Source organism: Pleurodeles waltl, chromosome 7 (assembly GCF_031143425.1).
Source record: "Pleurodeles waltl isolate 20211129_DDA chromosome 7, aPleWal1.hap1.20221129, whole genome shotgun sequence".
NCBI lineage: Eukaryota > Metazoa > Chordata > Amphibia > Caudata > Salamandridae > Pleurodeles > Pleurodeles waltl.
The window spans coordinates 549,000,725-549,025,820 of NC_090446.1; the positions used below are offsets into that span (position 1 = coordinate 549,000,725).

A 25,096-nucleotide genomic window follows, 5' to 3' on the forward strand; every position below is an offset into this window, starting at 1 on the left:
TAGGATGTTGGACAAAAAGGACGCAAATTGGTCGTGGGTACCTTATGTGGACAAAAGGTTATGAGGGCCTAAGCGCAAACTGCCCCAAATACCCGAAAAAGGCTTGGCACCTGAGGGGGAAAAGGTCTGGCAGCGAAGGGGTTAATGCCTCCATTGATTTAGCCACATTATTAGACACCTAGAACTAAGCCACCATCAACTACACACCCATCTCCCTCCTACAATACCGCACAAAGGTCTTAGAGTAATGAATTAACTGGTGCCTCACCGACCACGTCAACAACCACCAGCTCCTCCTCAACACGCAGTTCAGATTAAGACCCAGCCACAGTACTGAAACAACACTCATCACTGCCTTAGATATCAATTTGATCCTTGACAGAGGCAATATGGCAGCCCTCATTCTCATTGACTTCTCTGCAACATTTGACATGGCCTCACACCCCATTATCAGTAAGGACCTGCATGTAATTGGCATCCAAGGGCCTGCTCGTAGCTGGACCTACTCATTCTTAGCAGATAGCTGTCAGCCTTGAACCTCATACTTTGATTGCCGGCAAACTAATTGGTGAAGTGACAATTTCTCTAGGTTCGTCACTCAGGCTCACCCTCTTCAACTCATACATGATCTCTGCGGCCAACGTCATCTTTGCAGACAACAGCAACATCATCTCCTCAGCCAATGACATGCAACTCATGCTCTCCCTCTCGGACAAGAGCCCCAACAAAAGAAACATGTTTACCACCAAGGTTAGTAACCAAGCTTACTAACTGGATGAACGCTAACTGTCTCAAGCTCACCACAGTCAAAACAGATGTAGTGACCTTCAATAAGAATACATCACAAATGGTGGCGGGCAAAACTTGGATCCCACCCACACCCAGCACCCATGCCAGGAATCTTGAAATAATCATCAACAGCAAACTAACCATGTCCACATACGCCAATGTTGTCACTGCATCCTGCTTCCAGGCACTGAAGATGCTAGAAAAGGTATTCATATGGTTTCCAGGCAACACTAGGAAATCTGTCACTCATGATCCAGTCACCAGTAACCTGCATTATAGGAGCTGGGTTCACCAAGCAGCTCGCTCAAACAATGCAAGCCATACAGAAGTTGGTAGCCACGTTCATTCTCAACCTCCCACACAGAACTCATAACACATTACACCTGAATGAGCTCCATTGGCTTCAGATACAACAACGTGCTCACCCACACATTCAAGTCACTATACAACTTAGTCCTCCCCTACCTGAACAGTTGCTCCTCCTTCTACCAACCACCTGCAGCACTCCGGTCTGTAGGATGTCTACTCATAACCATCCCACTCAAAAATAGAACCAGATCAGGAGGATGGGCATTCTCTTAGAATGCTCGTAAAGTGAGGCACAGCCTCTGTAGGAGGCTGGCCTGGTTTGTAGTGGGTACCAAAGGTACGTACACCTTATACCAGGTCCAGTTATCCTTTATTAGTGAAAAGTAGTCAGTGTCTAGGGGTAGCTGTAGCTGAGCAGCCAAGGCTTATCTAGGAGACCTGCAAAGCTCATGCAATGCCACTGTAGTCACACAGTACTTACACACGTTAAAGAAAATACTCAGTGTTACAAAAAAATGGTACCTTAATTTGGTGACATGAATGCCAAAAATACCTTAGAGACTATGGCCCTCATTCTGACCTTGGCGGGCGGCAGAGGCCGCCCGCCAAAGTCCCGCCGTCAGGTTACCGTTCCGCGGTCGAAAGACCGCGGCGGTAATTCTGACTTTCCCGCTGGGCTGGCGGGCGGTCGCCTTCAGACCGCCCGCCAGCCCAGCGGGAAAGAGGCTTCCACGATGAAGCCGGCTCGGAATCGAGCCGGCGGAGTGGAAGCTGTGCGACGGGTGCAGTTGCACCCGTCGCGTATTTCACTGTCTGCGCAGCAGACAGTGAAATACATGTAGGGGCCCTCTTACGGGGGCCCCTGCAATGCCCATGCCAGTGGCATGGGCACTGCAGGGGCCCCGCGACCCCCCCTACCGCCATCCGGATCCCGGCGGTCGGACCGCCGGGATCTGGATGGCGGTAGGGGGGGTCGGAATCCCCTCGGCGGCGCAGCAAGCTGCGCCGCCTTGGAGGATTCAATGGGGCGGCGGTACACTGGCGGGAGCCCGCCAGTGGTGCCGGTCCGACCGCGGCTTTTCCGCCGCGGTCGGAATCCCCATTGGAGCACCGCCGGCCTGTCGGCGGTGCTCCCGCGGTCCTCCGCCCTGGCGGTCTTTGACCGCCAGGGTCAGAATGACCGCCTATATTCCCTTAGGAGGTAAGTAATACACAGTATATACACTAGAATGCTGTAAAAACAGTTAGAAAACAGTGCAAAGTGAAAATCACTATAGTTAGAAATGGGCCTAGGGGGAACACAAACCATATACTAAAATAGTGGAATGCAAAAGTCAGTTTCCCACCTAGGCAGGTGTAGTGTGTAGACGGGTGCTGGGGGTGTAAGAAAACATCAAAGGTAAGTAATAGAACCCACAGCAGAGCCCAGGAAAGCCGGAGTAAATCACAGTACATTTCCTAGAACACACAAGAACACGTGGTAGAAGATTTTGCAAGAACCAGAAGAGACTGCAAGACACCATTGATGGATTCCTGGACCTGAAGACCTGTGGAAGAAGGGGACCAAGTCCAAGAAGCACTTAAGAGTCCAGGGAGAACAGGAGCCCCTGCTAACCCGGATGAAGGTGCAAAAGAAGAACCATGGGTGAAGAACAGTCAGTACTGCACCCAAGAAGACGGATGTGGGTTCCTGGTTGGTCCAGATGATGTCCCACGCCGGATGGATGATTGCAGTCTGGTTTGCGTTGCTGGGTACCACCAACATGCCTCTGCACATGGAAAGCATGCAGTTAGCAGAAAATGGCGCTGCTTGGGACCAGGAGGGTCCTGGTGGCCTCTCCCCAGGAGGGGTAGAAGAGGGGGCGCTCAGCAACTCAGGGAGCCCTCAGAATACCAGGCAGCGTGCACAGGAGACCCACAGCATGAGGACAAAGAATGTGCAAATGGAGGCCCACGCAACGCTACACAAAGGGATCACACTCAGGAAGCTGTGCGCCACAGGAAAGAGTGCTGGGGGCTGGAGCTGTGCTGTGCTGTGCATGAGGAACTTTGTGGAAGGTCGCACACAAGCCTTGGAAACTGCAAAACACATGGTGCATGGGGGTGCTGTCTTTTGTGGGGAGGCAAGCTCTCCGCCAAAGTTGGACAGCTGGACCTTAGGACCGTCAGGACCACTTCAGTCCACCACCAGTGTTGCTGGATCCAGGCACTTCACCAGGCGAGGGAACCCACTCCACAGGTCATCACTGCAGAGGCGTGCCTGCTAAAGCAGGGAAGTGACGCCTACACGTCAAGGGAGATTCCTTCATTCTTCTGGTGCAGGCTGAAGACTGGCTGCCATCTGAGGATGCACAACCTGGAAACAGTTGCAGTTCCTGGCAGGAGCTGAAGATACAATGTTGCAGAAGTCGTCTTGGCTTCTTTGTTGCATTTTGTAGAGTTCCTGGAGGGCCCAGATGCAGTTTGGTCAGTAGAAGGTGAAGTAAAGGATGCAGAGGATTCCTGGTGGAGTCTTGCAATCCGAATCTGAAGAAACACCCAGAGTAGAGAACCTAAAGATCCCTGAAAGGGGGATTGGTCAGCTACTGAGGTCACCTGCTGGCACTGGCCACTCAGATGCTCCCAGAGTGCCCCACCACCCTGGAATTCGAGATGGCAAAACCCAGGGCTATCTCTCCCATGCCTGTAACACCTATTTCCAAAGGGGGAGGGTGTAGCAACAGTCTCCTAAAGGAAATGCTTTGTTCTGCTCGCCTTGGCTTGCGCTGCTTTAGCAACAGGAGTGCAGAAACCTGTCTGTGAGGTGGCAGCAGCTGGGACTGCCTGAAAAACCTCAGAAGGCTGGTATGGCAAGATTGGGGGCCACTGTGGAGCCCCCCCAGAGTGAATGAAATTATACAACCAATAATAGAATCAGTTTTGGGGTATAATTCCAAGATGTTAGATACCTTACATGCCATATATCTGGAGTTACCATTGTGCAGCTGGACATAGGTATTGACCTATGTCCAGTGCATGCGTAAAATGGCGTCCCAGCTCTCACAAAGTCTGGGAAAATGGTCCTAGACAATGTGGGGGCACCTCTGCTAGTGCAGCGGTGCCCTCACACACAGGTACTTTACAACCAGCCTTCAGGGTAGCAAAGCCTGACATCTAGGTGGCTTATAAGTGACCTGGTGCAGTGTAAATGGCAGTGAAAGTGTGCATGCACCATTTCACGCAGGCTGCAATGGCAGTCCTGCAGAAGCCTTTGCATGGGCTCCTTATGGGTAGCAAAAGTAAAGCTTCAGCCCATAGGGATCCCCTGGAACCTAAATGCCCTGGGTACCTAAGTACCATATACTAGGGACTTATAAGGGGTGACCAGTATGCCAATGTGGGATGAAATACTGGGTTACCAGTATGCAGTGACAACATTGAGAGGAGAGAGCATAAACACTGGGGTCCTGGATAGCAGCATCCCAGTGACAATGTCAAACACACTGACATCGGTCAGAAATTGGGGGTAACATGTCAAAAAGAGGGTACTTTCCTACAGCCTCTCATTTCACATCAGAGCCTCCCCATCTCTTCTTGAATTCTGCAATAATCTGAAGACCTTGCTCTTTAGTTAACCAACAACCCACTGGCAGGGATAGGCACATACACTTGCTTTGTGCCAGGATACTTTGCGGATGATAGTGCACTTTACCATACATATAACATACCATCAAGACATTTATGTCTTGGTTGCTGTGCCGAAGCATACGTTTAAACGTGTAGAGATTTCTGGGTACAGCATGGCAAATGATATGAATGTCAAAAAAGTTATGATTTTGCAGGTATTTACCTCTTGTGTTGCCTTTCCCAAACCACAAACCTGACATTCCTTTGGGGAAGATTCACTATCGTTGTGATAGTGACATAACTATGCAAGCGCAGTTTGCATGTTCAATTTTGCAGGAGAAGGTGAATTTACGAGGGGCATTTTAAAATGGAAATGTATGCTGCTTCTGCATTTGTGAATCTATTTGCAGTTTTGCATATGGCTTTGGGAGCATTTCAGCATATACGGCAAACTTACTTGTGGAAAAGGTTTGTTGAATCAGGCTCTAGAATGTTGTTGGTCCAAACGATGTGTTGAATTCAAGTTAGACCATGTAGGTGCGAGAAATGGTGCAGCCATGAAGTTAGCTCAGTTTAGCTACGGCTGAAATCCTCCTGTATTTAAACAGTATAGAAATATATCTGATATAATTTTATTTTAAATTTATATCTGCACTCTTTACACCGTCTCTGTGTTCAGGTACCTGTCTCCATTTGCAGTGAGCCCTGTCGGCAGGGGTATAGAAAAACAGCTATAGTAGGGAAGCCTCGATGCTGTTACGAGTGTGTCCTATGTTCCGAAGGAAGCATTACCAACCACACAGGTAGGTTACAATAAGATGTTTAAGTTGGTTAAAGAAACATAAATTCAGTTAATTTAATGGAGCAAGGCAGCAATGCAAAGATACTGATTAGACTTTCAGCAAATATCATTCTCTTCTTTGCTGAGCGGGAGCCTGACTCTTAAATGTGTGATTTGCACTCCTAATGAATGTCAAATGAGGGCTATGTGCTGCTTAATGCTTCAGTCTGGTACGGGATAGGGTGTCCAGGCATCCTGGATTACCTAGGAAAGTCGTAGTTTGGAATTGTGTTTCAGTGTCCCAACAAATTGGTAACAATCATTTATTTCAAAATAACAGAGTTGATACACACATTTACATGATTCAAATTAAACCACATATCGCCATGGTGTATTAGAATAATCAAGTCCTTTTATTTTCTTCATTTTTTTTATTTCTTTTCAATCATTCATCAGATGGATTTGATGACTTTATCAATGAAAACAGTTCTTGCATGACATCTTTGATGACATGAATATTTTGTAGAATCACTAATAATTGAATGTCGGCTCTAGTGTGGCAGTATTTAATAAATGTCTCTGTACAGATTCCTGCACCATAGAAGCTAATCTGAATCTGTTGGGTATGAGTATTTATTTTCAAATGTTATTGTCATGTCGACATTGGATGAAATGCAGCTCTTCAAAACATTAGCGTCATAAAAGATGCCCTGAAGGAATTGTTTTTTATTGATTATACAAAAGATGCCAGAGTAGCAACTGTGAATATTTACCTTGCTAAAGCTCAAAAAGGGTTGAAAATATGTTGGCTAAGTATCTATGTGATGGCTGTGTGAATAGGGATCGTAAATAGGAAGAAAATATAAAGACTTGTGTTTTGTTGCAAAACTCTCTTGTATTGTGTGGATTATGGATCACTAGATACCATGGAATTGATGTGAACACTCTAGAGGTCATTTACATCCTTGGCAGGCTGTATATGTTAGAACAGGACTCCTTGTCCAGATGTACACTACTGCCTTGGTAGACTACAGCCTGCCATAAACAGAGATATCCTCCTGCCTGACAGAGATTGCTGTGACTTTGCGGAACACCTGCCACAGCGACTCCTCTAAAGGCGCTGAAAGTTTGCCAGGCAAATATCATGGTTCATGGAGCCACTTAGGGCACTTTTTTTGTTCCCAGTGAGGGAGCTCTCACTGAACAGATCCAAAAACACTTCCAACACCACCGAAGGAAATCTTCACAATTGGGAATGAATTCAAATAAGTCCCCTTCAGTCATCTCTACAACCATCAATTCATCCCAGGAACACTACACTCAACTCTCCAGCTACTTCATAAGCAAAATCAGCACCATCTACAACAACTTTGCGCCCCCGCCGGACCACTTCACCCACAAAGTGCTTCACTTTGATGACAACATGACACCAGCAATCGCATAGACCTGCTGCCAGTCATCAGCACAACGGAAACTGCTAACACTATGTGCTCTGTCTACTCTTAGGCCCAACGGACCCTTACCTGCACCATATCTTTACAAAAGGCTTAACCCCATCTGCTGCTCTCACACCCATTCTCATCTTCTCACTCTGCACTTCTACCTTCCTTGACTCCTGAAAATACACCATCTTGCCACTTCTCAAGAAACCTTCGGCGGAACCCCTAGCCATGACCAATTAAAGACCTATCTCCCTCTTCCACTACCAGCCGAAGTTCGGGACAAGCTCATTAATGCCCAGCTGTCCAGCTACCTCAATGATAATCACCACTTTGATCTCACCTAATCAGGATTCAGAACCAATCATAGCAGTGAGACAGACCTTATTGTGGCAACCAACAACATATGCCTCTTCATGAACAAAGGTGACACAGTGGCATTCATTCTACTTCTTTCTAGACATTTGGGGCTATTTCTCAGATAAGCATGTGGTAGGAAATTCCACTATGAAATCAGCCAAAGTTTAGTCTCCCACTTGAGGCTTCGCTTTGCCAACATTTGGGACAAAGAACTGGGACAAGAGGCAAACTATCCATCATCTACAAGTATTGAACGTCTTCAGGGTAGTAGGGCACAAAAGGAAAAGTACAAATGTTGGTGGGCAGGTTTTAGAAATGGGGTCTTTGGTTGGCAGTCAGGTTGCCCCTGTCCAAGCAAGGACCCTCACTATAGTCAGGGTAAATCACACACACTCCAAATTACCCTGTGCCCCCCTCTAGTAGCTTGGCACTGAGCAATCAGGCTTAAATTAGAAGGCAATGGGCAAAGTATTTGTGCAATAAATCATGCAATAACACAGTATAACACCACAAAAATACACCACACAGTGTTCAGAAAAATATATAATATTGATCTGGATAAATGCAGGTCAAAACGATCAAGAATTAATAAGTACACGTTGAAATATTACTGTAAAAATGATATTAAGTGTCTTTAGTCTTTAAATAGCAACAAGTGTCTCTTGCAAGCACAAAGTACCTGGTAAGAGTTTAGGATTCTCACCACTCATCTGCATGAGCCATCAGAGGGGCATCTGGTCTGTCTGAACCCAGAAGTGAGTTCCAAACAGGTATGGTCTCAGCTTCTTCAGTGCCCAGACCACAGCAAATGCTTCTCTCTCAATAGCACTCCACCTCTGTTCCTGTGGTAATAGTCCTCTGCTAATAAAGACTACTGGTTAATCTATGCCCTCCTCATTTAGCTGTGCTAGAACTGCCCCTATGCCATGCTCTGAAGCATCTGTCTGCACAATAAATTCCTGGGAGTAGTCAGGTGCGTTGAGCATGGGGGCTGTGCACATGGCTTCCTTCAGGGAGTCAAAGGCTTTCTGACAAGCCTCTGTCCAGTTCACCAACCTAGGTTGCTTTTTGGATGTGAGTTCTGTCAAGTGTGACACAATGGTCCCATAGCCCTTGACGAACCTACAATAATAACCAGTGAGGCCCAAGAAGTCCCTCACCTTGATTTTGGTTCTAGGTGGTTGCCAGGCCTTGATAGTTTCACTCTTGGCCTGGAGGGGCTGCACCTTGCCACCACCTACTAGGTGTCCCAAGTACACCACGGAACCCTGCCCAATATTGCACTTACTAGCCTTGATGGTCAGGCCTGCCTGTTGCAGGGCCTGAAGCACCTCCTTTAGGTGGAGCAGTTGTTCCTCCCAGCTGGAACTATAGACGGCGATGTCGGCTAGGGAGGCTGCTCAGAAGACATCCATGCCAGCTAGGACTCCGTTAGCCAACCATTGGAAGGTAGCGGTTGCATTTGTCAACCCAAAGGGCATTACCCAGAATTGGTAATGGCCCTCCAGCGTGGAAAATGCAGATCTCTTTTTCGCCCCCCCTCAGTCAAGGCGATATGCCAGTACCCTGATGTGAGATCAAAAGTACTGAGGAATTCGGCAGCGCCTAGTCAGCTACAAGCTCATCAGCTTGGGGGATGGGGTGAGCGTCAGTCCGTGTAACTGAGTTGAGACCCCGGTAGTCCACGCAGAACTGGAGTTCTGGCTTTGCACCGGGTGCAGCAGCCTTGGGTACCAGCACCACAAGGCTGGCCCAGGGACCACTGGACTTCTCAAAAACCCCTAGAGCCAGCATCTTGGCGACTTCCTCCGTGATACTGGCCTTCACCTTGTCTGACAAACTGTACATTTTGTTCTTTACAGTGGGACTGTCTCCTGTGTCAATGTCGTGGACAGGAGGAAGAGAACTGGGGGAAGTCCAGGGGGAAGAGAACTGTTCCAATAACTCATAGCAGTCTCCTCTCTGTCTGGAGTCAGGAAGCCAGAGAGATCAACACCCTCCACTGACCCATCATTTTGTTTGGCAGGGAAGAGGTCGGGGAGAGGCTCACTCTCCTCTTCCATGCCCTCATCTGTCACAAGGAGCAGACTGACGTCAGACCTCTCAAAATGAGGCTTCAGCCTGATGTGGTAGGGAACCCTCGGGGGTTTCTAGGGGTCTGGAGGTCCACAAAGTAAGTGGTCTCCCTCTTTCGCTCCTTCACTTTGAATGAGCCAGTCCATAGGTCCTGGAGAGCTCTAGGCTCTATTGGCTCCATCACCCATACTTTGTTGCCAGGTGAGAATTCTACCAGAGTGGCCTTCTGGTCATACCACTGCTTCATCACCTCTTGACTGGCCTCAAGGTTACTCTTGGCCTTTTTACAGAAACACTGCACCTGGTTGCAGAGGGCCAGCATGTAACTGACCACATCCGGTGGGGGTTTCTTGGGAGCTTTCTTTCATCCCTCCTTGACTATGCTTAATGGTTCCCTGACAAGGTGACCATAGAGAAGTTCAAAGGGGCTGAACCCCACCCCTTTCTGGGGCACCTCTCTATAAGCAAAGAGAAGGCATGGCAAGAGGGCATCCCACTTATGCCTCATGGCCTCAGGTAGGCCAGTAATCATGCCTTTTTTTAGGGTCTTGTTGAATCTCTCAACAAGCCCATTGGTTTGAGGATGGTACGGGGTGGTAACCTGGTAGGTTACCCCACACTCATCCCACATGAACTTCATGTACGCTGACATGAAGTTTGTGCCTCTGTCAGACACAACTTTCCTTTGGGAGCCCCACTGGGTAAATATCCCCATCAGAGTTCTGGTCACCACCGGTGCAATCACTGTCCTTAGAGGGATTGTCTCTGGATAGCGGGTGGCATGGTACACATAAACCAGGATAAACCTGTTGCCGAGGGCGGTTTTGGGGTCCAAGGGACCAATGATGTTGATGCCCAACCTTTCAAAGGGGGTGCCAACGATGGGGAGTGGGATCAGGGGAGTCTTAAGCCTTTTCCCTGTCTTCCGACTAGCCTGGCAGGTTGGGCAGGCCTGACAGAAATTATCTGAGGCTACCCACATTCGAGGCCAATGGAAGTGGGTGACAAGCCTGGCAAAGGTCTTGTCCCAAATGTCCTGCCAGGTGGATGTTATGAGCCAGACCCAGTAGGAAGGCCCGGTAACACGGGGGGACCACCAGCACACGTGCTGCTCCAGTGGCCGGTACCTTAGGCTCACTGTATAGCAGATCATTCTCCCAATATATGTGGTGATCGCCTGAGGCTTCACCTGCTGCTTGGACTGAGGCCTGTTGCCTCAGACTCTCAAGAGTGAGGCACTCCTTCTGCGCTTTGCAGAATTCCTCCCTGATTGGCCCACCCTCTACTTCCCAGCCAGCAAGTTCAGGCAGGTTACCTAGGTTGGCAATATCCTCCCTAGTTGGCTCAGGGGCCTCCTCATCTGGGACCCCATCCACCACCATGGGAATATCTGGGGCTGGTTTACTGCGCCCCTTTCCCTTCCTTCATGCGGCTGTCTGGGCCATTGTTCCAGGCTCCAGACGCCATTGACTCCCTTCCCGGGCAGCCATGGACCTTATGGTCATGCAGACACACTCAGGCAAACCTAACATCTCCAGGTGGGACCTGAGCTCTACCTCCTTCCAGGCAGTATACTCAAGATCATTGCCTAACAGACAATCTACGGGCATGGCAGGACCGACAGCTACATTTAGAGTACCAGAGACCCCCCCACTCAAAGGGAAACAGAGCCACCGGTAGGTGACTCTTAGAATTGACAGCGACTATGACCTGGTGGAATGTATTAGGGATGATTTGCCCTGCTGACTCCAGCTGACCCCTGACAGTAGTCATACTGGCTCCTGTGTCACGCAGAGCCTCCACCCTTTGCCCATCAATGGTGACCCACTGCCTATACTTGGAAGTATTGGCAGGCATGTGGGTTTTTAGCACCATTTCCTTATCTCCCAGGGATACTAGCAACACCTCTATCTGCGCTCCAAAGCCTACTGGGACTGTCTCCTCCCAAGCGCTACACTAGCCAAACCAGGTGTCTGCCCTGCATTGGGGGGCTGTGCTCTCTTGGGACACTGGGAGTCACCCCCGAGTGTCCAAGCTGGTAGCACTCTAAGCATTTGGAGATAAACTTCCCTTTCTTCTTGTCAAAGTATCCTGGCTTTCCTGTAGTTTCAGGTGGGGACTGGGTACCCCCCGCCAGGAATTGTTTTGGGGACCGTTTGGGAACTCCTTATTTTTAAGTTTTTCTCCCCCTCTTTCTTCTGTTCCGAACCCTGACCACCTTTGTGGGTGTCCCCCCCCGATACCTTCTTGGACACTCTGGTGCTAGCCCAGAGGTCCGCCTCCTCAGCAGGCTTCCTAGGATCAGTCAGCTTACTGTCTACTGAGTGCTGGCGCAACTCTTTAAAACAAATACTGAGCATATGCTCTCTCAGAATCAAATTATATAATCCTTTGTAATCATTTATTGTGCTGCCCCGCACCCATCCATTCAGTGCCTTATTGGAGAAATCAAAACAGTCTACCTAAGTTTGCGTGGAGAGTTTGGTGCTGTTCCTGAACTTCTGACTGTATTTCTCAGGGGACACACTAAAGAGTACGGGGTTCTCTTATACATTGAGGGATAGACACCAAGGGTACCAATTGTGCCCTTGGTTCCTTGTGGTCCTCTATTAGAGGAAATGGGTCAGTATGAGATTGGTGAGCAGTTAAAGAGGAGAAAAGAGGGGGATTTCCTTTACGGACTAGGTGGTCTCACACACTATATAGTGTCATGCTTCATCATTTGACCACCTAGCCTCACCCAGGTAGGACAGTACCACGTGGGCGGACTCAACCTCCCTGTTATAACAGGAGGGAGTGCGTAAATGAATTCTAGGTCTGTAAAGTCGGGATCCAGCTAATCTAGGGAATAAAAACACCTAAACAGATACCTGTGTAAAGTTACAATTTAATAGTAGGGTCTGTTTGGTGTGGTTAAAAGCGTAGAATGGGACACCTCTGTGAGAGCAAGGACTCACAGGGTCACCTATCTAAAAAGTGATAGCCAACATGTTTCTGCCCTCAGTAGTGAGCCTAGGAAGGTCTCGGGGCATTCATCAGGGCAATGGATCCCTATGTCTCACGTTAGGAGTTGAGAACACACTGTTCAGTTGGTAACAGGTCTAAGAAATAAAGCAAAAAGCCTACCTTGCCAAGGAACTACCTTGAGGTGGCCCTATCCCTAGAGGCTATTGGCCTCTGGTATCCAGGAGACAGAGTATCCCCTTATTGTCAGACATGCATCAAAGGGGGCGCTCGCTGTGCGCCTATGCCGTCCTCTCCTTGGACCGCTTGTATTTCTCAGGAGTCAGCCAAACTTGGCAAGCAAAGCGGCTTGCATGAGTGCATATACATTTTGATCTTTTGGATCTAGTGTAAGAAGTGTGTCCCTCCCCACTACTGGTACATACCACCACAAGGCCACCCCCCATTGCTCTTCAGAGACTCCATGAGCCCTTCGTGCAACTTCATAAGCAGCCAACCACTCATCAATGTCATCTCCCACCACATAACTTAGCACTACACTTTTGGGTATACAAACCTTTCTTCCCCCAGCAGGTCCTGCGTGTATGCTGCCACCATTACTGCTGGACTCAGACTGCTTTGCCTTAAGATCCAGCTCCTTGAGACTCAGTTCATGAGCCAACTAAAGTTTCTTTTCAGCCAATGCTCCTTTAGCTGCTGCCTTCACTCTGTCAGGTTACATTTTTAACTTTGCCATTTGTAGTTGAAACTTCCTCTCCTCCCTCCTTTCATCTGCGGTCAGGCCATGACACTGCTCCCTGGTTTGGAAGGGGGCACAATTACAGGGGTAACATCCCCCATTACTGGTAAGAAATCCTCTGAGGGGCCATCCTCGACACCCTCCTCCTCAACATTCTCAGTAGAATGGGCTTCTGCCCAGGCCCCCGGAGGCACCCTGGGTAGGTACTCCCGTCTCCTGCCAGAACCTCTTCAGCTGTTTAGCAGTAAAAGGGGGTCATTTCAAACCTGGCGGACGGTGTTAAAGCGTCGGTAATACCGCAAACAGGCCGGCGGAACAAAAAAGGGAATTATGACCGTGGCGGAAACCGCCAACATAGACAGTCACTTTAACACTCCGACCGCCACGGCGGTACAGACAAGCAGTGCGGCGGTCACCGCCAACAGACAGACGGGAGACAAAGTACCGCCCACAGTATTACAACAGGCCAATCCGCCACCTTTTCCAGGGCGGATTCACAGTGGATAAAAACACGTCGGAAACAGCTTTTGCAATGGGAAAACGCTCACCTGAACACACTCCATGAGGAAGGAGGACACCATGAAGCCGGAACACCAAATACTCCCTGCGATTGTGTTCCTGCTCCTCTACGAACATCAGCAATGGCGGCGCCGAAGACAACGGTGAGTACTGCACCTACGACATAGGGGAGGGGGGAGGCAAATGTCAGGGACACATGCACGCAACACCCCCACCCCCACCCCGACCCTCGCACACTACAACACACACACCAATGCATTACCAAACATCACAGGAACAAACCCCAACCCCTCCGGAAGAATGCAAAGACAAAAGGAAATTCAGTACAACCATTGTAATGTATCAAAATACAGTAAGCTCTTATATACATAAATATATACACATTCCAAATATATACATCACGATTAGTAGTGCAGGTATGCACATTTCAATGTCCGTGGACCACTGGGCCCAAAATGCATGGGCGAGGCCCACACACGATACTTGTCCAGAAACGGAGAGAACACTGCAGGGGCATCAGATAGAAATACAACAGGCACCTCAGGGGGAAGGGAAGGGGGGGGGCACCTCGGCCGGATGACAGCACCACGCTAGATCCACGACAGGGCTCCATGCCCATTGATGTATCCTGGGGAGTGCAAAGCCACAGTCTCACAAGTCTTTGCAGTGGGTGGTTTGCCCACTGTGCCATCCTGGGGAGTGCAAAGCCACAGTCTCACAAGTCTCTACAGTGGGTGGATTGCCCACTGTACCATCCTGGGGAGTGCAAAGCCACAGTCTCACAAGTCTCTACAGTGGGTGGTTTGCCCACTGTACCATCCTGGGGAGTGCAAAGCCACAGTCTCACAAGTCTCTACAGTGGGTGGATTGCCCAATGTACCATCCTGGGGAGTGCAAAGCCACAGTCTCACAAGTCTCTACAGTGGGTGGATTGCCCACTGTACCATCCTGGGGAGTGCAAAGCCACAGTCTCACAAGTCTCTACAGTGGGTGGATTGCCCACTGTACCATCCTTGGGAGTGCAAAGCCACAGTCTATCAAGTGGATTACAGACTCCACTGGTTCTGGAGGAGGCATGGTGCCCAGAGTGCTTTGTGCAGCCCTGCCCGACACAGATCCGGCCCTGACCCTTCTGCCAATGGGCCAGCGGTGCTTGAGATGAAGGGCCCAGCGGAGCAGTGCTTTGAGATGAAGGGCCCAGCGGAGCGGTGCTTGAGATGAAGGGCCCAGCGGAGCGGTGCTTGAGATGAAGGGCCCAGCGGAGCGGTGCTTGACTTGAAGGGCCCTGTTCAGCGGTGCTTGTCTTGAAGGGCCCTGTTCAGCGGTTCTTGACACGGCGGTGCCCTGTTCAGCGGTGCTTGACTTGAAGGGCCCTGTTCAGCGGTGCTTGACACGGCGGTGCCCTGTTCAGCGGTTCTTGACACGGCGGTGACCTGTTCAGCGGTGCCTGTCTTGAATGGCCCTGTTCAGCGGTGCCTGTCTTGAAGGGCCCTGTTCAGCGGTTCTTGACACGGCGGTGCCCTGTTCAGCGGTGCTTGACTTGAAGGGCCCTGTTCAGGGGTTCTTGACACGGCGGTGCCCTGTTCAGCGGTGCCTGTCTTGAAGGGCCCTCTTCAGCGGTTCTTGACACGGCGGTGCCCTGTTCAGCGGTGCTTGACATGGCGGAGCCCTGTTCAGCGGTGCCTGTCTTGAAGGGCCCAGTTCAGCGGTTCTTGACACAGCGGTGCCCTGTTCAGCGGTGCTTGACTTGAAGGGCCCAGTTCAGCAGTTCTTGACACGGCAGTGCCCTGTTCAGCGGTGCCTGTCTTGAAGGGCCCTGTTCAGCGGTTCTTGACACGGCAGTGCCCTGTTCAGCGGTGCTTGACACGGCGGTGCCCTGTTCAGCGGTGCCTGTCTTGAAGGGCCCTGTTCAGCGGTGCTTGACCCGGCGGTGCCCTGTTCAGCGGTTCTTGACACGGCGGTGCCCTGTTCAGCGGTGCCTGTCTTGAAGGGCCCTGTTCAGCGGTGCTTGACACGGCGGTGCCCTGTTCAGCGGTTCTTGACACGGCAGTGCCCTGTTCAGCGGTGCCTGTCTTGAAGGGCCCTGTTCAGCGGTTCTTGACATGTGTCTCCAGGGCACCAGATCCGGCCATGAGATGGAGTTCACTCGCCACCCGACATGTGGCAGCCGGGCCCTTCGTGCACATCTGTCTTCTTGCTTGCGGGGCCCTCCTGTGCTGCCGTCCCGGGCCCGTGGGTGTCCTCCTTCACACCTGGAATGGGGCTGGTGGGGCCCTCCTGGGCAGCTCGCCTGCTGCCGGACTTGTCTGGCGTGCTGCCCTTGCCACCCTTCCCTGCTCCTCTGTGGCCCTTTCCACCCTTTGTCGGTGTGACAGGTGGCACCCCACTTCCTGACGGTGCAAGGGTAGTGCCATTGGAGCCTGCTGTCTCTGGCCTCTCGCGCCGGGCCTTGCCTTTCTTAGATTTTTTACCAGGGGGTGGGCTGGCTGTCCCTTTACTGCTAGCCAAAGTAGCTGCCCTTGAAGGTGGTGGACTCCAAAATCCCTGGACTATTGTCCTTGTAGGTCTAGGGGATGTGGTGGCTGAGGTGCTGATTCGACTCTTAAGAGATGGAGGGGGTGGATCAGGTGATGGAAAGAGGTTAATTTTGGACAGGATTTTTTTTTAGGAGCAGTGGGAAGGGTAGGTGCAGTGGGTATGGGAGTGGAGGAAGAGGATGTGGTTGTAGGTGAGTCAGGTCTGGTGTCTTTGGGTGCAGGTGCTTGTGCTGGAGGCTGTTGTGAGGTGGATGGGTGTTGGGTGGGTGGCTGCCTGCGTTTGTGTGGTTTGGAAGAGGGGGTGACAGACACACTGGGAGAGGACACAGGGGACGTGTAAATGGCAGTGGGGGTGGTGACTGCACGTGTGTGGAGTGTCCTGGTGGGTGTGCTGGTGATGGACGTAGTGGCTGATGATGTTGTGCATGCAAGTGTGAGTGGAGATGTCACAGGGAGGGAGGAGGGAGACGAGGAGGAGGGGGACACAGAGGAGGCAGTGGCTGTTGGCATGTTTGCATGTGGATGTTGCTTGGGTGAATGCTTGTGTGATGTGTGGTGCTTATGTCTGGATGAGCTTGCCTTGGGTGTTGAGGTGTGTGCAGGCTGGTCTGTAGGTGTGTCTGGGATAGGCAGAGGAACAGGGGAGTGGGACTGGGTTGAGGAAGTTGGAGGAGGGAGGCAGGAGACAGGGACAATGGCTGCCGTCAGTGCTGAGGCCAGAGCGTTGAACGATCGCTGATGGGCAGCCTGACCCGAATGAATGCCCTCCAGGTATGCATTACTCCGGTGCACCTCCCTTTCTACACCCTGGATGGCATTCAAAAGGGTAGACTGCCCAACAATGAGCGTCCTGAGGAGGTCAATGACCTCCTCACTGAGGGCAGCAGGGGTAACTGGGGCAGGGCCTGAGGTGCCTGGGACGAAGGAGATGCCCACCTTCCTGGGTGAGCGGGCACGGGAAACAAGCTGAGGGGCTGCTGGGAGGGCGGAGCTGGTGCGCTGGGTGGCGGCTGTACCTGTTGTTGCGGTGGGCACGGATGTTGCCACCACCACAAGGGAGCTCCCTTCCGAGGACGTGTCTGTGTCTCTGGTGTCACCACGTGTCCCCGCTGTGGAGCTCCCCTCGCCCTCCGTCTCACTGGTGAACTCCGTTTCGGTTGCATGGCCCTCCAGGGCCATGTGAGATGCAGCTCCCTCGTGCTCCGATGCCACTTCTCCTCCGCCTGATGATGCTAATGCACACATGAACAGGAAGACCAATAAAAAAGGGGGGGGGAGAAATAAAGACATGTTGAGTGCATGCATTGGCGACACCGTTGGCGGAGGGGACAGACACAGAAGCCCCCTGCACTATGCCGCGCACTTGGGGTACACTACTCAATCCGTGGGACATGGCCTACAAGCCTATGGACGACAAATCCACACATAGGTGACACAGGGCCATGATTAGCTGTACTAGGCAACCTACAGAGGGGGGGCGGGGGCACAGGGCCATGCCTAACGGAGGGGCCTAGCCTACGGAAATCGCCCTGGCCTAGGGATACCCACAGCCCTCCTCCCCCACCCAGACACCTCCAATGTGCGCTAAATCAGCAGAATGTGGTTGTACTCACCCCCTTGTGTCTGCTGTGATGTCCTCACGCGCCCATCCAAATCGGGGTAGGCCACCGCCAGGATCCGGGACATCAAGGGGGTCAATTGACGGGAGCCACCCCTCCTACGTTGGGAGGCCATCCCCAGCAGAGCCTCTGCGATCTTCCTGCTCTCGCGGCGGATGTCCTCCCACCTCTTGCGGCAGTGGGTGCCCCGTCTGTTGTGGACCCCCAGGGTCCGGACGTCCTTGGCGATGGCACGCCAAATGTTGATTTTCTGATGGGCGCTGACCTATGTCACATGTACAGGGGGAGAAATAACATTGTCATAATTTTCTGCATGCTCGATGTGAGTGGCCCCCCATTCATCACCCTTGCCATGTGGCACATTCTCTCATCCGTCGTTTGATGCATGCCTCAATCGCTCCCCTCCCCACCATCTTTCATCCACCCGACTCAACACAGGCATTGCCCCCAAAGCATGCTCCCAGTGTACTTACCTGTTGGTCTGGAGGACCGTAGAGTAGCGCATACTGGGGGAGGACCCCATCCACAAGTTTCTCCAATTCTTCAGAAGTGAAGGCAGGGGCCCTTTCCCCAGTCGCAGCAGCCATTGTATCTTCCAGACCGAGGTCACAGCAGCACTTGCAGTATAGGTCCTCTCCTGTGGATGATCAGGTCTCGAGTGATTAAGCAGATAGAAAATGGCGCTCACGTCCGCGGCAGTGCGTACTGCAACCGCCGGCGCACTTCGTCATTGGATCCTGAAACCCATAGGGTTCAATGTTAACCAATGCGGCTTTGCGCCGCGGTCTTCGACCACCTACCGCCACGGTGTGCCACGCCAGCACATTGACCTCACATCCCAATGTCGCACTTCACAGGTCAGGCAGCCGCCATTTCAAGGGCCCACATGGCTTAATTTCTACTGCGTCACACATGCCTAGGCCTTGCATCGACACTCATACAAGCCATTCAATGCATAGAGAATCGTGTACTGTGCAAGCTGTGGGAACGTACCTGTGGGTTGATTGACTCTGTGCTCGCTGTTGTCCTTCCTAGGCACCGTCCGCTGGGACTTTCGAGGAGATGGAGGAATGTTCCCGTGTACAGACCGCTGGTGGACCTGTCGACAATGGAAGAAAGACATGTCATACTGACATACAGGCTTGACCGAGCCACTATACAGGAACTGTGTGCCCAGCTGGAGCCAGACCTGATGTCACCCATCCGCCAACCCACAGGGATCCCTCTAGTGCAGGTGCTTTCAGTACTCCATTTTTTGGCAAGTGGCTCGTTTAAAACAACAGTGGCCATTTCATCAGGGATGTCTCAGCCTATGTTTTCAAAGGTGTTGTCCAGAGTGTTGTCTGCCCTGCTCAAACACATGCGGAGCTACATCGTTTTCCCTGAGGTGGGGGATTTGCCTACAGTGAAGGGTGATTTCTATGCCCTTGGACATATTCCCAACATCATTGGTGCCATTGATGGGACACATGTGGCTTTGGTCCCCCCCAGCAGGAGTGAACAGGTGTACAGGAACAGAAAAAGTTATCATTCCATGAATGTCCAGGTGGTCTGTTTGGCTGACCAGTACATCTCCCTTGTAAATGCCAAGTTCCTTGGGTCAGTGCATGACGCGTACATCATGCGAAATAGCAGCATCCCTTATGTGATGGAACAACTTCAGAGACACCGTGTGTGGCTAATTGGTGACTCAGGTTACCCCAACCTGTCGTGGTTACTGACCCCAGTGAGGAATCCCAGGACAAGGGCAGAGGAACGGTACAATGAGGCACATGGGCGTACTAGGAGGGTGATCGAGCGGACCTTCGGCCTCCTGAAGGCCAGGTTTAGGTGCCTGCATATGACAGGTGGATCCCTAATGTACTCACCAAAGAAGGTGTGCCAGATCATCGTGGCCTGCTGTATGCTTCACAACCTGGCTTTGCGACACCAGGTGCCTTTTCTGCAGGAGGATGGTCCAGATGGTGGTGTTGTAGCAGCTGTGGAGCCTGCGGAGAGTGAAGAGGAGGAAGATGAAGAGGACGACACAGACAACAGGGACACAGTGATACAGCAGTATTTTCAATAACACACAGGTAAGAATCAACACCGGCATTTTACATTTACTTACAGTCTCCTGCCTCTCTACTGTCTGTCCTTTTCACCCAGTGTATGCTAACAGAGTTGTGACTTTCCCTTCCAATTTCAGAGATGTGGGCCCCACTGCGTGACCTCTGCTTTGTTTGCCCATGGACTACAGCTGTGTGACAGTGGTATGTTATCATCACAATGTAACTGGTCATTTTGGCACGTTTATGTCTAATACATATTTTCAAAAATACAGGCAGACTTCAGATTATTTGTGTGCAATAAGTGTGTTTATTAAAGTGCTCAATTTTGGGACATGGTTGAAAATCGGTGATGGGTGATGGTGGAGGAATGTCCATGGCAGAGTCCAGATTCTCAGTCTCACAGGTGCATTGTCCATATGCCTGTGGAAGGTGGAGCAGGGGCAGTTTAAGGTTGGACAGGGTGACAATGTGGGACAGTGGGATGACATCAGGGGGTATCCTTTCCTGGCGGGGGTCTTGGCATCCTACTCTGTCTTCTTCCTAGATCTCAGGCCCCGCTTGCGGGGTGGTTCTTCTTCTGCAGGGGGTGGGGTTCTGGTGGCCGGTTGTTCTTGTGTCGGGGCCTCCTGTCCACTAGAGCCGGCGGAGGTGGTAGCCTGTTCCTGGTCCATGCTAGTGACAGGGGCCCTTTGTGGTGCCACATGGTCCCGCAATGTATTGACAATCTGGTTGAGAGCCACAACGATGGTGCCCATTGCGGAACTAATGTTTCTCAGTTCTTCCCTGAACCCCATAAACTGTTCCTCCTACAGTACCTGGATCTCCTGGAACCTGGCCAGGACCGTCGCCATCGTCTCCTGGGAGTGGTGGTATGCTCCCATGATGGAGGTGAGGGCCTCGTGGAGAGTGGGTTCCCTGGGCCTGTCCCCCCCCTGTCGCACAGCAGCCCTCCCAGTTCCCCTGTTTCCCTGGGCCTCTGTCCCCTGGACCGTGTGCCCAATACCACTGCCCCCAGGTCCCTGTTGTTCTTGGGGTGGCGGGTTACCCTGGGTGCCCTGTAGTGGTGGACACACCGCTGATTGACGTGTCCTGGAGACAGAGGCATGGGCCCGCTGGGTGGGTGCTGTGCTGGTGTTCCCAGAGGGGGGTAGGTCTGCTGTCCCCGAGGTCCCCGATGGGCCTCGGGGGAGGTCCCCGATGGGCCGGGCTGGTCATCTGGGTCCAGGGAGACAGAGCTGCTGTCATCACTGGGGGCCTCTTCTGGGGGTGGGATGGACATTTCTGGACCCTCCTGGGCGGTGTGGTGGCGTTCGGGTCCTGCAGGGGTATAAGAGTATGGTTATTGCTTCTATGTGTGCCATAGCGTGCAATGGGTGGGTGCCCGTGTACCCCAGTGCTGGCATTCCTTTGTGGGGGCTGTTGTGACGGCGGTTTGTGGGGGAGATGGGTATGTGCAGTGGGCATGCTTAGGTGATGGGTGTCGATGGTTTGTGGTGGCATGCAGGGTTTGGTGTTGGGATGGGTGGGTTGTGATGGTGAGACATTAGCAAGGAGGATGTGTGATGTAGGGGATATGAGTTGGCATGCCGGTGGGTGGGGGGGATGAAGTAGTTGAGATTAGACTTACCAGAGTCCATTCCTCCAGATACTCCTGCGAGGCCCTCAGGATGCAGGATGTTCAAGACCTGTTCCTCCCATGTTGTAAATTCTGGGGGTTGAGGTGGGGGTCCGCCGCCAGTCTTCTGCACCGCGATGTTGTGCCTGGATACCATGGAACGCACCTTCCCCCGTAGGTCGTTCCACCGCTTCCTGATGTCGTCCCGATTTCGTGGATGCTGTCCCACAGCGTTGACCCTGTCCACTATTCTTTGCCATAGCTCCATCTTCCTGGCAATGGTGGTGTGCTGCACCTGTGTCCCGAAGAGCTGGGGCTCTACCCAAACTATTTCCTCCACCATGACCCTGAGTTCTGCGTCTGAGAACCTGGGGTGTCTTGGGGTGCCATGGGGTGGTGTGGATGAGGTGTGGGGTGGTGTTTGCAGTGATGAGTGTGGTGAGTGTGGTGGTTTGTGGTGTTTTGTGCGTGGTTGTTGTGTGGGTGATGGTGTAGTGTGCCTCTGTGTGATGGTGTTCTCTATTCTGTGCTGTCTCTCTCTGGGCTTCGTCTCTGATTTGTGGTCGTAGGGGTTTGTGGGTGATGTGGGTGTGTGTTTTATAGTTAATTGGGTGTGTGGGAGTGTTGTGTGTATGTGTCTCAGGTGTGTGTATTTCAAATTGTCCAATGTGGCTGTGTTTTGGAGCTGTATGTGTATTTTTAGCGCAGCGGTGTGTACCGCCAATGGAATACCGCGGTTGAAAGACCGCTGCGTGGATTCGTGGGTCGTAATGGCATGGGCGTATTTCTGTTGACGTGACGGTGGAGGTTTGGTCTTCGCCAGTTTAACGCTGGCCGTTGGTGTGGCGGACTTTTGTGGATGTCGGGTTTTTGGTGGTTTGCCTCTTGAGGGTCAGAATGACCGTGGCGGTTTACCGCGACCGCGGCGGTATTGTGGCGGCCTTCTGACCGGCGGTAAGCGCCTTTTACCGCCGAGGTCAGAATGACCCCCTATATCTTTGTTTTGAGCAAGGGAGTGAAGGGCTTCTCTTTCAGGGATAGTAATGTTGTGTGTGATGTGTTTATGTCCTGAGCGATATAAGTCCTCAAGTTGATAGAAATCAGCCGTGACTTGTCTGTAAAAGATGTCGATGACATTGTCACTTCCTAGATTAGGAGTAAATTTCGAGGAGGTCTTGAGACCACTGTCCAGGTGTGTGTAAGGATCAATGTTTAAATCTGATGTGATGTCTGTGAAAGATGGAGGTATGTCCGATAGAGATTCTAAAGAGAGAAGGGTCTGAATATCTTTCAAGTCTTTAATGGTGATGTTACTAGTGGGACAGGGAACAGGAGCAGTAAAATCAGTCTGCACTGGTCTACCTTCAAAAAAATTTGCAAGTTTGCATTTACGAACGATTTATGGATCCTACAAATGTGGGCACTGCAATATTTGCTGCTTCATCAAAGATAAATTTACTAAGTTCCAATACAACTCACCAGTTACTTACAAAATCAATAAATTCATTAACTGCAACACCAAATTTGTAGTGTATTGCATTATCTGCACTTGCAGTCTCATCTATGTGGGTAGCACTATCCGACCTCTTAAGGAGAGATTGCAAGAACACATCAGGGCCATCCGCAACAATAATGTCAACTACCCCTTCACGGTTCACTACAATGCCAAGCATAGACAACAAGAGATACTGGGCATCAGTGTACATGGCATTGACACAGTGAACTCACTACCCAGAGGCGGCAATAAAACGCTACGGCTTAGACAACTGGAAAGCAGTTGGATTATTAGACTCAGAGCTGTTGAGTAGGGCATTAACATTGACAAGGATCTATACACCTTTCTTTAAAACTCAGCTGTATAAAAACACTCACCTCCATGTATTTCATACACTAAGATTTATTTTTTTTATGTGTCCAGCTATAACTTCTGTTCTCTATATTAGTAAGTTCTCTGACTTACAAGATGAATCTGTAACCCACTCATCTTGGTCTTGTATCATGCTTACTGTTTTGTATACTTATACATCGTTTGACGGTAGTTCATACCACCTTTTGTGTATTATGCCTTACCTTGTGACAATGGTACTTCTAACAAACTACAGTTATATTATATTTATTATATACACTTTTCTGCATGACTCTTACGTCTGATCTCCACACCCCTCTCCTTTTCTGAATGCCTCCATTGCTCGTAGCACTAGTCTCTATATAGACTCACTCCGTTTCAAAATGGCCCCCACCTTGGGCTGCTCAAACTGCTCGCCGTCTTAATTTGAGTCCCTTTTCTATTTTGACTCTCTTTTGCCTGAACCGATCAACCTATAAAAAGAGGCTGACACACACATGGGCCAAATACTCTACCAAAACTCCGACGTGCACGGCACAGGTTTATTCGCTCCACAAATACTTGAGGAAAGGTACTGCCAGCATTACTGGCTTGTCTCACTACTTTCTCCCTCTTACGGGGAACTCAATGCAGCCAGGCGAGGAAAGCTTTACTAATCTGTGTCGGCTAGAAAAAATAAATATGTGACAAAAGCATACCACGTTGTGTGAATAGAATAGCCTTTCAATTTCTGTAGAAGTCTGGTAGTGCGCAGCATGCTCCGATTGTGTGTCTTAACATGGCATGAAGTAAAGTTATACCACAGACAGAGACTAAGTGATAAAACGTTCTCTAGTTTTAGAATGAATTTTTTTCTGATCGAGATTTTGGTTTTTATAAGCGGTTAAAGTGGCATTAGGGGGGATGGCATGGACATAAAAAGACTAAGTAAAACGTTCCTTTAGAAGTTTTAATTGCGTTGTGAGAAAACCTTTCTAATTTGATAGGCTCCATCTTCACTTTTCGAGTTTTTCTAGAAAGTGAAAAGAATATTACACATGTAAAATCACAGCAACCTTGGAAAAGCTAGTGACGGTGCAACGCTCCAGCGACAATATAGAACTTGGCATATCAGATTATTTACTCCGTATGTAGCTTTAAAATCAAGTAGCTTTCTGCATAACACCTGCTTTACATTAAATTGTATTTTTTGTTGTTTTATACCCCAGGCTTATCATGGCCATCATTTGCATATACTAATTGATTTCTCCCAAGGACTCATGACTACCACCAGCTTGATCTATGTACCTTTCGTGTTTACATATAATGTTTTATATACATCTGAAGGTACCTTACCCCCTTTCAATTACTTCTTACTTCTTTCTTTACTCTTTTTTCTTCACACTATTTATACATCACAACACACTTCGCATCCCCCCTTGTTTCTTCACCACAAAGATTCAATGTTTTCTAAAAATGTTAAAGCATATGTAATGTATCACACTGTGTAGACACGTTTATAACAATCTCAGCTCGCATGATGTTGCTGTTTTATTCCACTCTAGACTGACTTGTTTGCCTTTTTCTTCTGGAACGTGATTCAGTTAGTCACCTATAAGACCTATTGAGGCATTCACACTACATTCTGGTTGTCACATTAACTATACGCATCCCTGCACTTAATTCACACAATTCTATTGCACCTTCGCTCAGATTATTCTCTTTACCTCTGTACAAAGAATTTTAGACGTTGTGAAGTCACCTTGCGCAATTATACTATACCGACATGTATGTATTTTTCATCTATGTTTCCACAGCCTTGACAAAGTCTTGAAGACGAAACATGTGTTGGCTGTTTTGCTGTATG

The 25,096-nt window shown here is 50.3% G+C and overlaps 1 protein-coding gene across 1 annotated transcript in view; it reads left to right on the forward strand.

Moving 5' to 3' along the window:
• Positions 1-25,096, forward strand: part of LOC138246922 (extracellular calcium-sensing receptor-like) — a 287,015-nt gene that overhangs the window by 224,467 nt on the left and 37,452 nt on the right. Inside the window, exons 4-5 of the mRNA XM_069201669.1 lie at positions 520-750; positions 5,384-5,507. Coding sequence (XP_069057770.1) covers positions 520-750; positions 5,384-5,507 — 355 coding nt within the window. The remainder of the gene's footprint in view (positions 1-519; positions 751-5,383; positions 5,508-25,096) is intronic.